This window comes from Tetrao urogallus (assembly GCF_951394365.1).
Source record: "Tetrao urogallus genome assembly, chromosome: 4".
NCBI lineage: Eukaryota > Metazoa > Chordata > Aves > Galliformes > Phasianidae > Tetrao > Tetrao urogallus.
The window spans coordinates 29,554,210-29,573,535 of record NC_136817.1 but is presented as its reverse complement, the minus strand read 5'-3'; the positions used below and the strand labels follow the sequence as shown (position 1 = coordinate 29,573,535).

General features: G+C 37.1%; 1 protein-coding gene across 2 annotated transcripts in view; it reads left to right on the top strand.

The window, feature by feature from the left end:
• TNKS (tankyrase) overlaps nucleotides 1–19,326 on the top strand; it is a gene marked incomplete at both ends in the record, with an annotated part of 101,791 nt that overhangs the window by 54,710 nt on the left and 27,755 nt on the right. For both annotated transcript variants that reach the window (XM_079534994.1, XM_079534993.1), the window contains 4 exons: nucleotides 14,182–14,276; nucleotides 16,509–16,575; nucleotides 16,986–17,172; nucleotides 19,181–19,302. In XM_079534994.1, the coding sequence (XP_079391120.1) occupies nucleotides 14,182–14,276; nucleotides 16,509–16,575; nucleotides 16,986–17,172; nucleotides 19,181–19,302 (471 nt within the window). The remainder of the gene's footprint in view (nucleotides 1–14,181; nucleotides 14,277–16,508; nucleotides 16,576–16,985; nucleotides 17,173–19,180; nucleotides 19,303–19,326) is intronic.

Genomic DNA, 19,326 nt, shown 5'->3' with positions numbered 1-19,326 from the left:
TACATTTTCTTAAAATTTGCCTTATTGTTTTGACTTCCTCTGTCAGAGATATTTGAACAAGTTAAATTAAGGATTAGACTGAAACTGGAGGAGGGAAGAACACAGTGAGAAGTAGATAGTACCGTTTATGATGGTTGAGACATGGAGATACTGGTCTGTCTAGACTGTTGGATTTTCAGACATTGAGGTTTTTATTTATTTATTTTTAAGTGTACCAGAACATTCCTAATCTGCATCTATTAATCAGGTCTCTCATGCGACCATGCATTTCACCCTTGGAGAGGAAAGCATGGGAATGTTTTTTCCTGTGTAGTGTGTTGGTGTGTAGTGTAGACCTCTGCCCTTTTTAGAGCATTTATGAAACTGCATGGTCCCACTGAAATCAGTGGAGATGCACCAGTTTACAGTGTCTTTTCATTAAAAGATATTGCTGATTTTAAGGATATGTTTGTGAAAATAACTCCAATTTTTAATACAATTTTAAACTGTTTTCTCAGTTGTGACACCTGTAATGCCTAGTATGTGGAAGAAAACCCAGTCAGTTTTCAGATTGTTTACATTTAGGACTGATCAAAATTTCAAATCTTTTAGATGCTTAAATCAGTTAACTTTATGACCTAGGAACAGTCAAAGAGGGGCTTTATTTAGTTTATCTGTATTGGAGTGGGTGGAATACTCCACATATTTTAAGATTAAACATACTGCCCTTTGTTCTTAGCTTCTCTTTTTCATTTCTTTAAAGACTTTTCTGTTCAAATGAGGCTGCATTTGGATATGAATAGTGGACTGCACTATAATAAAGTGCTGTGATATGCAGCAGTGCATTACTGAATAATTGAGTTACCTTAACTATTGATTTAAGGCCAAAGGTAGAGTTGTGATTTCTCTCGATGAGGAGAGGTATCAGGCCCTGCAGATATGTCTTCTGCAATAATTCACTCTAAAATGAAGGGAAAAAGCTCTCATTAATTTAGTAGAAATTTATGTATTATTGCATCCTTTGAATTAGTTTGGAAATTTATGCTCAAAACTCAGCAAGCCTACTGCAGTTAAGATTATTCAATTTGGACACTTCAATGATTTGTGTGTTTGGTTGTTAGCAAATGTATTGGTTATTAAAACTCCTTGAGAATTAAGGCTTACCATCTGTATTAATAAGCTTTTAAAATGATGCCTACCAGATATTCTTTTCATCATATATGTGCACACTGTTTTAAGGTAAAGTAAATCTCCACAGCAAGTGTGCTATGTAACTGTTAAATGTTTTAAGACATGACTTTCAGGTTCTGGGCATTTTATCTCCAAAAGTTCTACTGCAAGTGAAGGGAGCTTGTCAGTCTACAGCATAGCTTTCATGTAAATCCAAGTCTCTCATGGGGTTGCTGCCTCCAGGTGATCTATGGTGATTTCCCCTAGCTGCAAATTTCTCCATTTCTGAAGATACATTTTTCATTCCTTGGTGGATTTCAATCCTTGAAGATTTTCAAGTCTCAAACTTAGCACAGTGTAAGGCACCAGACTCGGTAGGGTGTGAGGGCAACATAGACACCTGTAGAAACTCCTGCACATTTCTCTGCTTTGTGTGTTAATCTGCTTTGCACACTTTGGAAATATCCAGCACTATTTTGCAAAGGGAACAATTAGGGTTTTGTGGGTGAGGAAATTAAGGTGAGTCACAGTATTGATGTTTCGTACTCAAGGCTGTGAATTTCCAGAAGGTGTCATCTAACAGCCATTGCACTAGAACTGCTGACAAAATAGCAGAACAGTCACTGTACGGTTGGTGCTGCTTTGTTTACTGGTGTGTGCAGTTTGTTTTCTTTTCTGGAGATCTTTTCTGTGGAGTCTTTAAATTACCCGTGTGTGCTGAGAGCTGGTGTTCCTGAGTTTCCTACACACCAATCTGCTGAGAATGTGTGCATCACAACCAGATAAAAAGGATAGAACATCAAGACAGTAGCTTCTTGGTCTGAAACCAACTTGTGTTGGAAATAACTAAGATTTCCTGCATGCTGTGTGCTTCTTGCAGCCTTTTGGAAATACATTGATAGATTGATAGCTAAAGTCTGATTGTTAGTGGACGTACTGCTAGAACAGGTATAGATGGTGTTGATAACCATCACTCCGTTTGCTTAGCATAGAGATCGAGATTGAAAGAGAAGTGGAAACTAAAATTTCTTCTCTGCCAAGAGTAAGGTGAGATTACTTTGGCACAGTGGAGATGTTTGCATTACTGAAGCTCTTGAACTGTTTGAAGAGAAGATTCACTCTCTGTTGCTAGTCTTGCCATTATTTTCTAGAGGGGAAAGTAAAAAAGTAAAGAAGAAAACTGTTTTCATACACTAGCGTATGAAAAATACACTAAAGTGTTATTGCATACCAATAATGGTTGACAACCAAGAAAAATCAACAGTAATATCCTAGATAAACAACTATTTAGTCAAAATCGCCCATTACATAGCTTGATAAAGTATTGGCCTGTGTGTCTGTTGAACAAGAGCACAAACAGTACTGCACAAGTATCAAACTATACAATGCAATGTATGTAAATTAAAGTATTATACAAAGGAAAGGTGTCAAAAGAACTGCTGTTTTGTTGTTGGTGTTTTCTTTTCTAAACAATCTAATTTGTTTTCTAAAAGCTAGGCTTGAGTTAAAATAGTCATTTCAATGCCATTTAGTTTTGGTTTGATTTTCTTTTTTCAGGAGAACACTTGAAAAATAACAGATGTTAGGAATGTTACTGGAATAGGTTCCCCAGGGAGGTGCTTGAGTCACCATCCCTGAATGTGTTTAAAATCCATTTGGATGTGGTGCTCAGGGACATGACTTAGCAGAGGATTGTTAGAGTTAGGGTAGTATGGTTAGGTTGTGGTTGGACTTGATGATCTGTAAGGTCTTTTTAAACCTGAGCAATTCTATGATTCTATGATGTGGTGTTAATATTTAACATGTGACTGCCATTTTACATCACTTCTACTTAGTATGCTTTGCAAAGTATTTGGTGAATCAAATTGGAACTTATTTAGACAGGATTCTCCTGGGTACATGCGTACTCCTGGTGTGTCTGAAATTTCACTGTCTCTAGATTCTGAGCTCTGCCAAACTCTTTATATAATGTATAGTTATAATGGTTTCTACAAGATAGGCTACAATTGAAGTTAATGGGTGGTACTGAAATTTCACACTGTTAAAAAGTCAAGCCACGTATTTAAGTGTCTACTGTGTATGGTAAGTAGGCTTTGGACATTTGCTTTAAAGTCTTTGTTACTGTTTGTCAAATTTTTCTTTTTCTTTTGTCCAGAAGTACCTTTTAAAGACCAACTTTGGTGAATTTTCCAAGAATGTTGACTATCTAATATTCTAAAACAGCAAGATCCTGTGTTCTGCTGGAAGCTAAAACTGTGTGTGTGTGTGTGTGTGTGTGTATATATATATATTTTTTTTTTTCTGTGAGAGCTATATTTCTGATGTTACAACTGTCACAGCTTACCTAAGCAGGTAGTTAGTGTCAAAAGAGAGGCTTAAAATCTATCAGGGTTGCAGGTTGAGTTACAGCAATCTCTCAGCCTGCTCATTTCCTTCGAGAAGCTGTTGTGGAAGCTTGAAAGGTGTCTGAGGAAGAAATTGATGTTGCATCTGTTATTTTCTTAAAATACAGAACTGTCTGAACTAGTAAAGACATTCTGGTTTTAGTAATTCAGATAAAAAATGTTATTTACAAGGCAGACTTCCTTCCCACATCGTTTCTTGACAGCTTTCCAAAGTGAGCTTACATCCAGCTGACATGGTAGCTATTAGCAGTGGAAGGATCTTTTTTTTTCAGTTGGATTTTTGCTGGATATGATATCCATCTCCTGATCTCTATTCCACATGTTCAAATCATGCTGGCGCTGAAGTATTCAAGTATATAAGCCTTGGTTGTTTTACAAGCATGTCTGCAATTTGGCAGTGTGTTTTTTCTACTCTTTGTGTTTATATTTTGTATGAACCATGTGTGGGGAAAAAAGGAGACAGCCATAATGTCTTACCTGTGAACATCAGCTTGTCTCACATAAAATTGTCTGGCACAAGGCAGGGGTTTTTACCAAAAAGTGGTATAGAAAGCCATCCCTCCACAGCTCCATCATTTACCTTCCTATAGCTTTGCTTCTTGCCTCACCTCTTTGAAACCAGAAACTTAGGAATTTCTGCTATTAGTGGTAAGGAGACTGTGAACAACACACTGCCATCCTTAGCCAGTGAAGGTCTATCCTGTATATGTGGCAATGATCCCACAAAGAAAAAGAAAAAGAAAAAAAAAAAAAATATATATATATATATATATTTAATAGGAGGTCATTGCTAGAGAGTGCATGTGTCCTACTTCATTTGATTTCACTGTAGTCTTCTGGCTCCCAGCACCAGGCTCTCATGACTTATTATGGTGCCTATCCAGTGTTTTTTCCTATGTCCTTAGACAGCCCTGACTCCAGAATGCCAGTAGCAGACCTTTGCATGAACCCTTTTGATAAATCAAAAACTTGACTTTTGCATATATTATAAGAGACCATGTCTTTAGCTCTTTCCTTCTTGCCATACAGTCACTCATTTTTGTGTGCAGTGTGTGGAGTTCATGGATGCAGGGTCGCAGATATAAGAAATCCATCTCTGAGAAGGTCTGCAATGCAGTGCTGGATATCACGCTCTCACTGTATTTCTTCTCTTGCCTCTCCTCTACTACTTCCTCTGTATGCATAGCCAGCTTAATCAGCCTGTGAAACAGGAGCTGAGAAACAGAAAATTAATCCTACCAGAACCAGGCAAATTACCTCTTCCTTAACCACGGAGTCTTCCAGTCTCTTGCTGGTAAATGGATTTGCCAAGCCCTGTTTCATATTCTGACTGTTCTCAACTATTTTCAAGAAAAATTTTGCAGTTCAAAAGAAAATTGGCTTGCTTTCCAGTTTCTGAATCTGTATGGAGCAATCAATCCACGTTTTCACAAGCTTTTTCTTTGCAGTTGTTAAGCCTAGAAACTTTGACAGAGGTTGAGGTTCTCTGGTAATCAACTTGTCTCTAGGATCTGGGGAGATGAATTAAAATCCACCTATTGAAAGATTTGTGGTCAAACTGTGTTGTGACACTGTAAGCCTTTACAATTGAGTGTGTTTTTCTTTTGCTACGGCAGCAAAAATGAAAATTAATACCACTTAAATGCATTGGTCTGTTTGTACTATAGGGCTTTATTCGTATGAATGTTGAATATCTTCTGGAATAATTTATTGAAATTTCACATGTAATACCAAGAGTATTGTTTAAATATTGTGAAAATGACACTTTTATAAAGATAAAGGGTGTATATTTGAGCAAAAGAATTAGGAGCAGATACCTGACGCAAGGCAGTTCTGTCATAAACAATAGTAATTATGAATATATGTGAACTCTACACGTACATATATCATGTATAATAAAATATTTGGAGTCACAATTCATGCATATTATTCCCTAAACTTTTATGAATTTTTTTCCAGCTGAAATGAATTGTATGTTGTGTTTGTAGATATATCGGAAGTTTCCAGTCCTAGGGCTTTTCTGCAACACCAAATACTTGTGTTGGAGGATTGGAGCAAAGGAATCTATACATAGAAATCAGAGAGCAAAAATAATAGGATTTTTGTTGAAAGCAGGCATCCTGACAGTGTATGTATTTGCGTGATTCAGACAGATGCTCTCTTAGTTTAATAATAACAGGTTTTAAAAAATCACTAACTAGAAAATATTTCTTGAAAAAGGCAGTTTCACACAATGCATTTAAAACAGGTATTTCAGAATAACTCTGCAGGCTTTGCTGCATCTGCTTATTTGCTACGTTAAACTTCAGTCTGATTTTGATGAAGTACCACAAAACACGTTTGTGGATGTGAAAGGTATGTGGGAGGGCCGTATAGTGTATATAAATACATACACATTTATCTCCATATATATTTTTAAATTATATAATTGTATATCTTTATACCCCTTTTTATATACTTAGCTGTGTGTACGTTGTGTGCATTTAAATGTGTGTGTGTATCTCAGAGGTATGGCTAGGTAGTATGTTATTGCCTAGGGATAAATATGAGCCAGAGCACATCTGTTTTTCCAAGATAATTTTCTGGGGAATGAGAGAGGGTAGAATGAACATCTGTTTCTGTTGAAAACAAAAATACTATTCTGAAAGCTAATTGTTTTAAAAATGTGTCATTGTCAAAATTCCCTATAGCATTTTTTTTCTTACTTTGGAGATTTAAGAGGTATAGGTTATCTTAAATTGTATTGCTGTACTCAGTAAGGGCCCCAAGCCAATCAACTCTGTATGCTTTTATTCCTTCTCAGATATAAAGTCATTTGCAGTACCTTGGTAAAGCAAGTCAAAAAAAGGGGGCAGCTTGGGGTTGGGCTACAAGTCGTTATTCAGAGATCTGTTCCAGCCTCAGTTAATCTGTGATCCTTATGTACTCTTTCTTATGCCTTGTGATCCTATCTTATTTCATCAGTCAAATACGGCAAAGTGGACAGTATGATTGTCCCTTGAATTTGTATATGTATGAATGACTTGGCTTCATTTCTATCTCTGGTGTCACCTAATAGCCTGCATATAGCCCAAGGTGGTATATTCTGCATAAGATGTAAAACTGATCTACCTGCTCAGATTCTGTTATGAGCTCTTAAATTCTTTTTCTCAAATATTTTGTATATTTCAGTAAGAATCTCTTCTCATATTGTTTTCAGATACTATTCAAAGTGTCTAGGAAGAGAATGTGTTTTTGAAGATTGGGAGGAGATTGACTCTGTAGTCATTCTCTCTGTATTGATCTCTAAAAATCAGGAAGTCTCATTTGTTATGTCTTAGTGTGTTTTTCAGAATACCTCCAAGTTTATTGGAAATAAACTTTTTTTCCTTCCATACCTGATCTGTATTCCCTTGATGACTAGATTCCCACAGGGGACAGCTTCTTGCTTTATGCTGTTCATCTTCTGTTGAGAAAACGAGTCAGATTGGTAGATTTGAGCAGAGCCATTTAATATTTTATGCACATTAATTAAATGCTGTGATCTGGATTTGGCTGTCTGTTCACAGAGCATCCAGAGATTTGAGCAGTGATGTTTCTCCTATTACAATTTTGACTCCTTCCCTCCAAAGTGCTTGCTGAGGTTATACTTATGTTGTATGTGGGGCTCAGTCTGTGGACTTTATTCATTTCATTTATGCATATGGTTGACTCCAGGGAGTGCTGTAGATGCCATTTCTATCTTCTGTGTCGCTTCCCTCTCAAAATTCTTGCACATGAGAGTTGCTGAGAAGCCAGTCATTCCATTTTCTTGCTGTTTTTCTCTTTTGAATGTGATATTAGAATTCATTGTGGTCTCTCTGCTGTCTGAATTTTCAGCCTACCATTGCCTTGTCCCACCAGGTTATCCGCTGGATTTTGTGATTCTGATAGATTTGAAGAAGGATTTGCTGCTTGCTTAAATTCCTTCAGCTACTCAATGCACAAACTATTTTTGCCTGCCTAATTGTATTTTAGTCCACAAGATTTTGTGATCCTTGTGATTTCCCTTTAGCTTGTAAATTCAGCTATTTGAATAATTCCTGCTTAAGTGTAGTAATCTCTTTCAGTTTGCTGTTCAATCACACTGACTTCTTTCTGAAGTATTTCCTAGTAAAAAGTGCATTAGCACTGTGTTTATGTCATGATCTCTGTTAGTCTTCATGCTGTCTGTTTAAAAAAAACAAAACCAAAAACATTCTTAGCTACCTCTTTTAGTTATTTTTTCCAAGCTTCCTAATTATTTCATAGCTCTCCTTTCTGTAGATTTGTGTGGCCACGCTCAATTATTTTACCAATCTTTCCCAAAGCCCTTTTGTTTTATGTCTTCCTTGCCTCTCTGTTTTCTCCCAGCTCATCAGTTGTCAGTTGCTAGCATAACCCCATCGTTGACTTCATAGTTTAGGTAGAGAGTTTAGCCATCAGTTCAATGCTAAATGAAAAGAACTGCAAATACTTAAGTGCAAGGAGAATTGTATTTACATAACCATTTCTAAAACTGCGGAATAAGTTGGTGGAACAGGGAGGAGACGAGCAGCAAAAGGTGAGGAAAGTGCCAAAATATGGCATTGTACTTAATGATGAATGTCACTGATGGACAAGAAAATTGAGGCAATTTGATTAGTCTTTTCTGAGTAGTATAATACACTTCTACTTATAAAAGATACTAAATTCTTACAGATGGAATTCTTTAGAATATTCTTTTTCTAATAACCATAACTTTTTAATTTCAAAGCATATTAAAATGAAGCACAAGGCAGATTCTCTATTTTGCAAGGCTATATGAGTTCTGAAAGGGAACAATGAAGTCTACTTGACTAGATTATAAATGCATTAAACTCTAAAACTTGTTAATTATCACAGTAATGAGAAAAGAACTTCTTTTTGTATCTAATTTTGTGAATTATTTTAGACTTCGTTTTAATTTGATTCCAAAATATGAATTATAATTTTTTTTTCACTCTCAGAAGTAGAGCTGGAATGCAATCAACTTGCAAATATTGTTCTTAACAGAGTTCATTCTCACCCCACATTCAATAAAATGAATAAAAAGTGTTGGCTTGAATGTCCTGTCAGCAGGATGTCCCATCAAGGCAACATTTTCTTAGAGGTATTTCTTCTTTCTTATTTCTGAACTTGAAGCTGAAATGTTTATAGTTGGAGGTAGAGAGAAGCAAAGTAAATACATAAAGATGGAGTGGGAGAAGTGGTAAAAACAATGAGAGGTAGAAAGAAAATGGAATAAATAATTGACTGCAGTAGGAAGATTTTGATAGCAAGTGGAAATAGAAGAGATTGAAACAGCAAAAAATGCAGAGTGTTAGTTCTGGGATGTTCCAGGGTGCATCCCTTTCACATTTTGTCAATGCTGCATGAAGATTATCGCAGTCATGTGGTATGGCTTTTTGAAGAGGATGCTCTCATTAACAGTTGTGCTGCCATCAAGGTGTTCCTTGAAAAAGAGAGAACAACAGTGTGAGCAAGTAGCTAAAGAACAAGATTATATAGCTTCTGATTGGCTGACAAGGCAGGTAAAAATGTATGCATTTGTTCTGAAAGAAGGAAGAAAGTTGTCTTATTGTACTCTCTTGGAGTGGTAAGCTCTTGCAGTTTTACAGGCAGAAGGCTAAGGCTGTGGGCTATACTGGCTGTCACTAAGATGCTTTAAAAAACTGCAGGAGTTTGGCCGTCTTCGCTCAGTAGCTCAGACCAGCAAAAGTAGCAGTTGTTCTCCCTTGGGCACTAAACTTAAATCACATCTTCCACCGTGTGATTATTTATAATAAATAACAGATCCAGCTGTTGAGGTGAGAACCTTTCATGCCTGGTGTCTGTGTGTCTGGTCCACAAGCCCAGATATTTGTTCTCTAGCTGCTCCTTCAAGTACTAGATGTTTGAATACCCTCTGATGACTTGGGTAAATGACCTTGCAGAGGCAGTTTCTTTTAGTCTCTGCCTTCACAAGAGGCAATGTGTCACCTCAGACTTATCCATTTTTCATTTAACTTTTTAACAGATTCCAAATAATGAAGGAACAAAAGTGGCCCTCCTGGATGCAGTGATGCTGCAAGTAATTCCCATATAGAGTTCTACCTTATCTCAGAGTATGTGTCATTTCAGTGTTAAATAACATTCTTTTCATTGTTGTCAGCAGTGATAACATTAACATTTCCTTCAGAAGAGAGTAAGAGAGTGGTTGTTTCATCCTTCTGTAGCTCAGCAAGCTGCTGCTTCCTCAGCTGCCAGCGTCTGCTGCAGAAGTGTCTGCTTCTCTGCTAATCCATTTCCTCTCTCCATGTTTTGCTGTGTTTATGTCCCTGACTGCTGCAGAGATATATTCTGAGCTTCTGAATCTGGAAAAAACTGCAAATGCTGATTCACTGTAAAAGCTTCCAAATTTGTTTTTCGTAATACATTTTTGTTCCCAATTTAAACCTTCATTTGCACATGAAAATGGAACAGATTCTCCTAAGAAACCAGTTTTCTGAGAATATTGCTGAAGTATTTCTGAAGAATGTTGCTTAGCTTTTCTGTTGAACTGGTCTAGCAAATGTTTAGTGGATTCACATATGTGCAATACAGGACAGTTTCAAGAATTGAGGGCTTTTGCTTTTTAATTAATTAATAATGGCATCAAGGGTCACTAGTGCACCTTTTGTGGTGCACTAGGATCAGAAGTCAGAGTGGTGGTTCCCATTCAGAATTTCTCCCAGATATTTAGCATTACCCCTTTGGTCTCTGCTTCCAGGTCAGATCTTTGAATATGCACTCTGAAAGTAATGGCAGCAACTTAGTATGGAGGTGTTAGAGAACTGAGGTTCCTAATTAACCTTCAGAAAGCTGTCTTTTATCTCTTTGCCTTATCTGCTTTTTCTCATGGGTCAGATTGAGTTTAGCTTTTAAAGTTCATTTGGAACATGATTACTGCCTTCTGCCTCACATTGGCTCATTTGGTCCTGCTACCTTTCTTGTAGGTTGTGATGATCCTTGAGGTTTGACTTTTTCCTTTTTTCTGAAGTAATCAAAAACAAGAGTTTTCTCTTTTGTATAGCTACTGTTAAGAGAGTAGCTTCCAAGCTACTTGGAGTAAGGATTTGTCATCCTGCTGTCAAGGATAATAATCTCCATAATTTTGAAAGTCAAATGTCAATGGAGAAACTTGCTGGGCAAGTTGACTGTGCTTCACTTGTGACATTTAGTAAAGCTCTCTGCAGATGAAAATTTCTTCTGCTGTGTAGTGCTGCAGTGCTGACATGCTTTCTCTCCTCTCAGGAAAGATGCCCTTGCCCTTTACCCTCTTGTGCTTCTGGGCACATCTTCCCCTTACCTGCCTCTGTTTCTGTGCTAGCAGGTAGAGTTTTTGAGCAGAAAAGTGAAAGCAGCCATTTCTCACTCCTCCTTCTGTTAACCTCTAAGAGGAAGAGGAATTGTTATTCTTTCTTATGTTTTCCCCTGTGCAAGGCGATGCTTGTCATCTTTTCTCCTTTCCACTATCTCTGGAATCTGTGTAATTGAAAAAGCTCTGCTAATAAATCTTCTGCCTCTTACTTATCAATTCTTTTCTCATACACATTCTAATACTTCAGAATGCTTTGGGAAGGTATGCCATTCATGATACATGTTTTGTACCACGACCCAGATGGTACAGCATCTGAATACATTTCTGAAGGTATTCAGTTTCAGGGAGAATTTCTTTACAATGGAGATATACTTTTTTTTTTTGTGAACTCAATGCAGTAGAACACTTTTTTTCAGAGGTTGTTTCCTGTTATTTCAGAAAGAGTGAATTCTAAATTGTTGATTTTTGTAGCGTTTGGGATGACAACGTGTGAATGAGGGAATCACACTAGTTAAGATTATTATTGGATAGTGTAATATGGAGATTCTGCTGGCAGAGAGATGGAGCAGGCAAGAACAAACATGACTAGTTCTTAAAACAGTTCTGTAGCTGTTACTGATCATGTGTGGTGTAACATCATTTCCTAAGGTCCTTCAGTTTAAAGTTACCCATGAAGTGGGATATCCAAAATCACTCTGAACCTGAAAATGCAGCTTTGCTCTGAGGCTGGGGGACATGTTACCATCTGAAAGCTACTGAAAACTCTTTTGCAAGATAGGTAGGGAAGCTGGTGGTGCTTGGAGCCAGCATTACCATGTTGCCTGTGGCTTATTTGTTGAAACTGATTTTCTGATTTTAGTGAAGGTAGTTGCTCAGCAGCCTGCAGATTTGGCAATTCCTTGGTGCCTCCTTTGATTTGATGCAGGTGGGCAGGGGACAGCAAGACAAAAGGCAGCTGACTTTGAGCAGCTCATCAAGCCAGCTGTTGGTAAGAAAGCAGTGTGAAAAGCATTTAAGGCTCAATGGGAATTATATCAGGTTGTTGCACATACATTGTTTAAATCTAAAATTGCTTTTCTCATATTCCCAGGCAATACATTTTCAAAAAGACCGCAGGCAAGAAATGGCTTGAGTATAAATTGCAGCAATGCAAGCTGACAGTGATTGCTATCTTGTGTACAGGGATCTTACTTGAAATGCATAGTACCTGTTTTGACTCAATTACAGACGCCATAAAACTTTAAAATAATGTGAGCGTATTACATGAGAGTCTACTTTACTTAATAAAAGTGGAGTTGTACTCTTTTTAATTACACTAGAATGTAAGAGAATGTGATTGGTTTGGTAATTGTGAATGTGAGTCTTAAAGGTAAATGCCCTCTGGGGATTCTTATTATTAAGCCTCTTGCCAGATAGCAAGCAAGCCAAGGTGGTTGGCTGCAGCTCAGTAACTCCTGGTGTGTTGGGGAAGGCGTGGTTTGTTCATGGATCTCTGGTGTCTGTAGGATCTTGCTAAGGAAGAAAAGGAAGTAGCACACATTCCTGAAAGGCGGGGATGTGGGATGTCATTGCTTTGCTTCGTGTGACAACCAAAGCCATTGTCAGACTAAACAGTGCATGGGATATTTTTGTAACGTTAACAATGGCATAAGTTTTACTCACACTTTCATTAGTGTTTATGATATGCAGGAACCAGCTATTTTATAATGGCAGCAGATGTGAAAGAATTTAATACCTTCTAGATCATTCCAGACTGTTAGTTCAGTAGTAGAAACCTTTCTAGAACCTTTCTAGAGTAAACGATCCTAACAACTTGAAAAGCCAAACAGCTACAGACTTGATTAGTTTTGGTGGTGGCTTTTTGTACTGTGGAGACACTTTCAGGATCTTCAGGTCAGAAATGTTAGAGATAGTCATTTTGAGTGTGTGTAGAAAACAGCACAGATGATTCTGAAGTTAAGTATTATAGAAGTTTGCATAACTGCTTTCTAGACTGAGTTATCTCAGAGTGTTTCTTAGAGACACCCTGTTCTGTCATTGCTGACAGTAGAAGCTGTATCATCACTCTGGCATACAGGACACTTGGTATATGTCCAACTAGATGCTCTTTCTGAAGCAAAGTAGCAAGGTTAAAACATTCAGACTGCTCCAAAGCATGGTCATGTGAAATGCATGTTAATTCCTGGAAATCCCTTTCATTTATGAATATATAGTGCTTGCTGCTGCTTCCCACAGATGAGACCATTTGTCTGGATTTGTTTTCATCTCTATAACAGTGAGAATGTGATATCTCACCTGTAAGACTATATAACGATGTTTTAGTGCCTACAGTAAATCTGTACTTGGCTTAATAATGTGAGATATGTCTTTGTGTGTTCGGGCTGATTTAAGCACAGGGTTTTAATCAAATAGGAGTGCATTGTTTTATTATGTACTGCAAAATAAATAGTAAGAAAAATCCCTTTAAACTCGTCTGCTTCTCTACCTTGGGAAGGAGCAAACAGCAAAAGCATCACCCGGTCATGCAAGTGATTAGTTCCTTAAGACTAAGTCTGCACACAAAACTTGTTTCATAATGAAAACTTTAAATAATAGAACATTGGAAATTATTATTGTCGACTTAAAAAGCTTTCATTATCAATTGTTAGTAATTAACTGTGGAGAAGGATGTTACTGTTACTCTGTTATTATGCTCTAAGTTGCATTAATACTGAAGATGTGTATTCTGCAGAAAACTGCGAACTGCATACAGTTTGCTCTCTGTCTTAGCATAGTACAGTGGCAAGGTGCTGCAACTTGTTTGGTGCAGAGCTGAATATAAACACTCCTGCAATGGGATAATTTTGTTCTGCAATCCGATTCTTGAGCACTTACTGCAGGAAGACCACATATAAGCAGTTTCACAATCTGCAGCTTGAACTGAATAAATTTGCTCATGAACCTTTAAAAAACACCAACTTAATTATGGCATTTAAAAATAAAACAGAATTCTAGCATTAATAACAAAATAAAAGTACAACAAAGAAGACATTGGACCATTATTTAAAATTAGAGAGATGTAGATTCTTCCCACCTCCAGGAACATGGATTTGGTCTGACAACAGGCAGGGCGTGTATGTGTTATGTATTTGTTGACTTGGCCGATGACAGAAGAAAAGTGCAACTTAGCCTGATCCAATATGTAAGGGAAACAGAGTGCTTAAATATTAGGAAATGAGGCACAGAACTCTGTGGCTCCCGTTCTTCACCTTGTTCTGTCTTATTTTACAGTCCACTCCTTTACATCTAGCAGCAGGCTATAACAGAGTACGAATAGTCCAACTTCTGCTTCAGCATGGTGCAGATGTTCATGCAAAGGACAAAGGGTATGTAAAGTGACTTAATTTATAATCCATTTGCAGCAGTGGTTTGCTGTTAACCAAGATGACAAGTTATTTCTCTGCTTAATGTTGAAACGTAATCTCAGATACTTGGCTGAGAATGTGATGTTTGCTTTAAAAGTGTGTGTTTCATGATAAATAATATTTTTTTACTCTCAAATAATAGAATAGGTTTGCCTGCCTTTCTTTTAAAGTTTCCTATTACACCTTTAATTTTTTCAAGACATTTTTCCTTGCATCCCTGCAAAGACTTTGCTGTGGTGTCATGGACTGGTATCCTAATTTTGGCAACAGTAGCAGGGAGAGGATGCATGAGATCAGTGGAAAAAAAAAAAAAGTGCATTGAAAAATTTCTCCATAATTTAGACTTCTTTATGTCTTGTTGCATATATACATGTGGATCTAATTCCAAATCACATCAGTGATACCCATGGACTCAGAACAACAGGTTCTTAGAGATCTACCTTGATTAACACTGCAAGCAAAAAGCAAGATGTACTAGAACCTAAACTTCCCTTTTTGCAGTGAGGACTCTAATGAAGTAAATTACAAGAAAAATTATGCAGCAGTCAGAAATCTGGAGCTACATCTGGTACATTGTTAGCTATTTGATTCTAAAATATGAGGTGAATTTTCACAATGGTCAGATAGGACTGAGAAAGCTTAGTCCTAACAGCAGAAAACAGACTTCAGGCGTATGTTTCATATTTGGGGTTTGTAGGGCTGTGTTAATGAGTGTTCTCTCCAGCTATCAGCAGGCTTGAGCCAGCCTACTATTAAAGAAGACTTTAAATTAACTCCCCAAAGTAGTCCTAAGCATACTTAAGCTCTTGAAGGTTAATTATTGTAGCACTTTATCTATGCATTTACCCTTAATGGCTTTGATTAAAATTGTCTTGGAATGCGTCATGACACATTATGTATGCCACAAAAACACACTAAAGATGCATGTAATACCTATTGGTAGATCCAGACATTTTTAAGCAAGTTTAGGTATTTCCCACCATTCAGAAATTTGAGTGCAACTTTGTACAGCGTTGCCACGTAGATGATTTAATGAGGCTGGAATGATCTACTTGTAAAGTATTGCCATGTGAAAAGTAATTAACTTGAGCTTGAGAAGAGGATAAGAAAGGGAAAGAAAACAGTTGCACATACCTTTAAACAATTCAAATATGCTAAGATATGTTTAACAGCCCTGTGAGCTCCCTCTCTTTTTTTGTTTTGGTGACACCATGTGATTGCAATGTTTGGGGAGGGGTGGTGGTTTTGTTTGTCGTTAGGTTGGTTTCCACTGTTTCATATTAATAAATAATTTGTAAGTAAGCAAGCTAGTCTAGTGCTTGCTTTTCCAGTGCTCTTTTTGCTAACTGCAATTCTGGGAAACGCTCGCTATTTTTCATAAATGGTGAAGGTTTAATTGTTGTTTTCAGTGTATTATGCATTCTGATTTGTTGAGCCATAACTAGCTTAGCTTGCTTGGCTTGAATTAAACTCTTCTGTTTTTCTGTAATAACTGTCCTCTCTGCATCTCCCTTCCACTGCATGGCTTTTTTTTTATTACATATCTTGTGCTTGTAGCTAGATCACTTTCATTTATTTCACTGGTGTTATTTTTAAGTATGGCTCCAATAGTATAGCTGTACAGAAAACACATGGACCTTCTTATAAGTCTCTTGCAGGGATAAATAGGTAAGACTGTGAAAAATGCAGTAAAATGAAGTAATTCCACAGTCGGGAGCAGCATTTCAGTCTGCTGAGTATGGATATCTGTACATTGTCAGAGTATTCCCAGGAGTTACACTAGCATTATCTGATGAGTTCTGCCTTTCATACGGCATTTTGTATAAGCAGGAATGCATGTTTAGGCTAGAACAGAATGTTGACTTCTCCTAAGCAAATTTAATGTGGAATGGGTTTCCCCCCTCCGCTTAGCTTCGTGAAAGATAATTTTGAAGACAATTTATACTAATCTTCCTGGTAGATTAAATATCCGTGGCTTGCAAATTAAAAAAAAATTAAAAAAAAATATGCAACTTGTAAATAATGTATTTTTTGAGAACTTCAGGTATTTTCAGTTATTTGTCAATCTTAATTTTTAAATATCTTAATGTTTAGGTTTAATTTGATTTCAGTTGATCTCTCACTAAGGATTAAATAGTACTTTCTTCAAAAATGCCACTTGAATAAATTTGTCATTTGCCTTCTTTCATACAGTGGTCTTGTGCCTCTTCATAATGCATGTTCATACGGACACTATGAAGTTACAGAGCTACTACTTAAGGTAAGCAGGAGGACAGAAAGTGATTATTGCAAATTTAGATGTGTTTGAATTGTTCATGCCACAGTTGAAAAGGAAGATCTCTTCCTTATTGGGTTCCAAGCATCCTGTAATTTTGAAAGCATGCGACTTCACAGCTGTGGTTTTTCTCTACCTGATTTATTTAGAGAGATTGTAGAGTTTAAGTAATATGAATTAAAAAAAAAAATAAAAATCTGCTATTCTAGAAAAAAAAATACAAAAATTCCTTTTTTTTCAGGATTCATCATGCTTTTATACGCACAGATTTCTATAATTCATTTTTGTGTGTTCATATGTGAAAGCATGGAACTAGTTTCTATAATGAAAACGTGTGCACTTTTAGTAGTTGAAGATGACTACCTACTAACAAAAGGCTGTCTTTCCTGCACTAGCATGGCGCATGCGTTAATGCAATGGACCTCTGGCAATTTACTCCCTTGCACGAGGCTGCTTCCAAGAACCGCGTAGAAGTCTGCTCCCTCTTGCTGAGTCACGGTGCAGATCCCACATTAGTCAACTGCCACGGAAAGAGCGCGGTGGATATGGCTCCGACACCTGAGCTCAGGGAGAGGCTGACCTGTAAGTATGTTCAGATTTGAAGCAGTTCTTGGCGGGTGTAAAGGGGTGCTTTTCTTTCAAAGCAACTGCTTCATAAATCACAGGTAGATGCAAAGCAGCAAATAAATGGTAGATGCGTTTATTGTTTTGAGGTAGATACCTCTAATATGCCATGCTTTTTTAATGTCTGGTGGGTTTTTTTCCACACTTAACGTTTAAGGCCAGAAGATACTGCTGAATAAGTGTCCACTGGTGATTTTTATACTTAAAGTCTCATCAAGCCACATAGGAACCTCTATGTTGGATCTATGAACACTCAGAGTAACTTCCAGAAGGTATATAGCTTTGCTATGCAGGCTTGAATAGGGAGACATTCCAGCAGCTTCTTTTGTAGTCTTTGCAATCCTCATGCTGTTTGTATAATATGCTTCACCTTTCATCTGAATTTGTGTACCTTCATTTGCCCTCTTTTGGCAATTTGTTTTCTCGTCATTATATGCGGTGAAAGTGAGACAAGTGAAACAAGACATTATGGAGTTACAAAAAAGACCTTGAGAAGTACATTATGAACTCAGTTTTATATTGTTTCACTTGTAAGCTTTTGATTTTCTGTCACCTTTTGAGTATAGCAGGAGACCCCAGATACGCTAAGAATGTGATCCTGCATGACTCAAAGTCACAGCTTGTCAGGTTGCTGTCTGTCACTGTTCTTTGCCTGTTAATGCAAAAAATGACATAATGTGCTTTCCTAAAGGGGAAAAGATGTTGGGGTTAATGTCCTTCAGCTACTTCTGATCTCTCCGTTCTGGACTGGCTTGGGAGATGATGCTTCTGACTTTGAAGCAGGTTGATTTACCAATCGCTTAAACTAACAAGCAGAAATTTACATCTACTTAAACTCTGTACTTCTGTATTTATAGATATTAGAGGGGGCTAGGGAAAGATTCGTGTCTGTCAGTAACCACTGAAATGTGTACAAAAATCTGAACTTTATGGCAAATTTTCTATCTTTCTGATGGAACAAGCTATTTTGCATACCCGAAATAACACGTTTAGTATATTCTGGAATTCTTTGGTTTCATACCAAAGAATATATATAATACATTCATTATTTCAGGGTTTCTTTTTAGCTGTACTTTGTGTAATGCTGTCTCTAGAAAGAAATTTGAATTCTATTTGAAATGAAAACTTTTCTATAACTGCACATGCACTGGATGTCAAGACGACTGGGAGAAGAAAGCCCTGCTTAGCAAGTTAGGCATTTCAAGCCTGCTTATGAAAAGAAATATATAAGCAAAACTAATATTTACACTGAGATGACTAAGCTTTTTGTTTCTCATTCCCAGGTTCAGACCTCATTGTTGTTAGCCTGCCTCTTATTTGTATATTTGAAGAGAAATGCTTTTCATCCTTCTTAAAAATAATTTTCAACTTAAACAAGCTAGTTGCTGAACAGAAAAAGTTGTGACCTAAAAAATAAGTTAAAAAAAAAAAAAAAAAAAAAAGTAGTTACCTACGTGCACTTACGAGGATATGACTGCACTCAAAATCTTTGGGGCAGATTGGCTTCAAATACTTAGCTGGTGTAGCTTTCTTTAAGACGAGTAGTTGAACAGTTTTATTTAACTGATACTTTAAGGCTTTCTGATGAATTATTTATAGCTATAAATACAGTGAAGTTTTGAAAAAGCAGCTATAATGCTTTCTCTCTGCAGAGCCATGTAGGAGCTGTATGCTCATTTGCACATGTGACAACTGAACTGATCTATATATGCCCTTAATATCTAATGGTTGAAGAAAAAGAGGGAGAAAAATGATAAGCGTTTTATTCAGGGAATCTGTCCTTCTTTAGAATTCACTGTGGTTTCAGTAAGCCACGTTCTCTTTCCGTTCTGTATCCCAGGACAGCCACCATACGAAGATGCGCAGAAATACTCCTGCTGCTTCCTAATATGTTCTGGCTGCCTTTTTTGAGTAATACCTGTAAAGGTGATGTGCTGAATGTTAAATGCATCACTTTCTCCAACAGATGAATTCAAAGGACATTCTTTACTGCAAGCAGCTAGAGAGGCGGATTTAGCCAAAGTAAAAAAAACGCTTGCTTTGGAGATCATCAATTTTAAGCAGCCACAGTCACATGAGACTGCTCTGGTAAGATTACAAGGACAATCCATT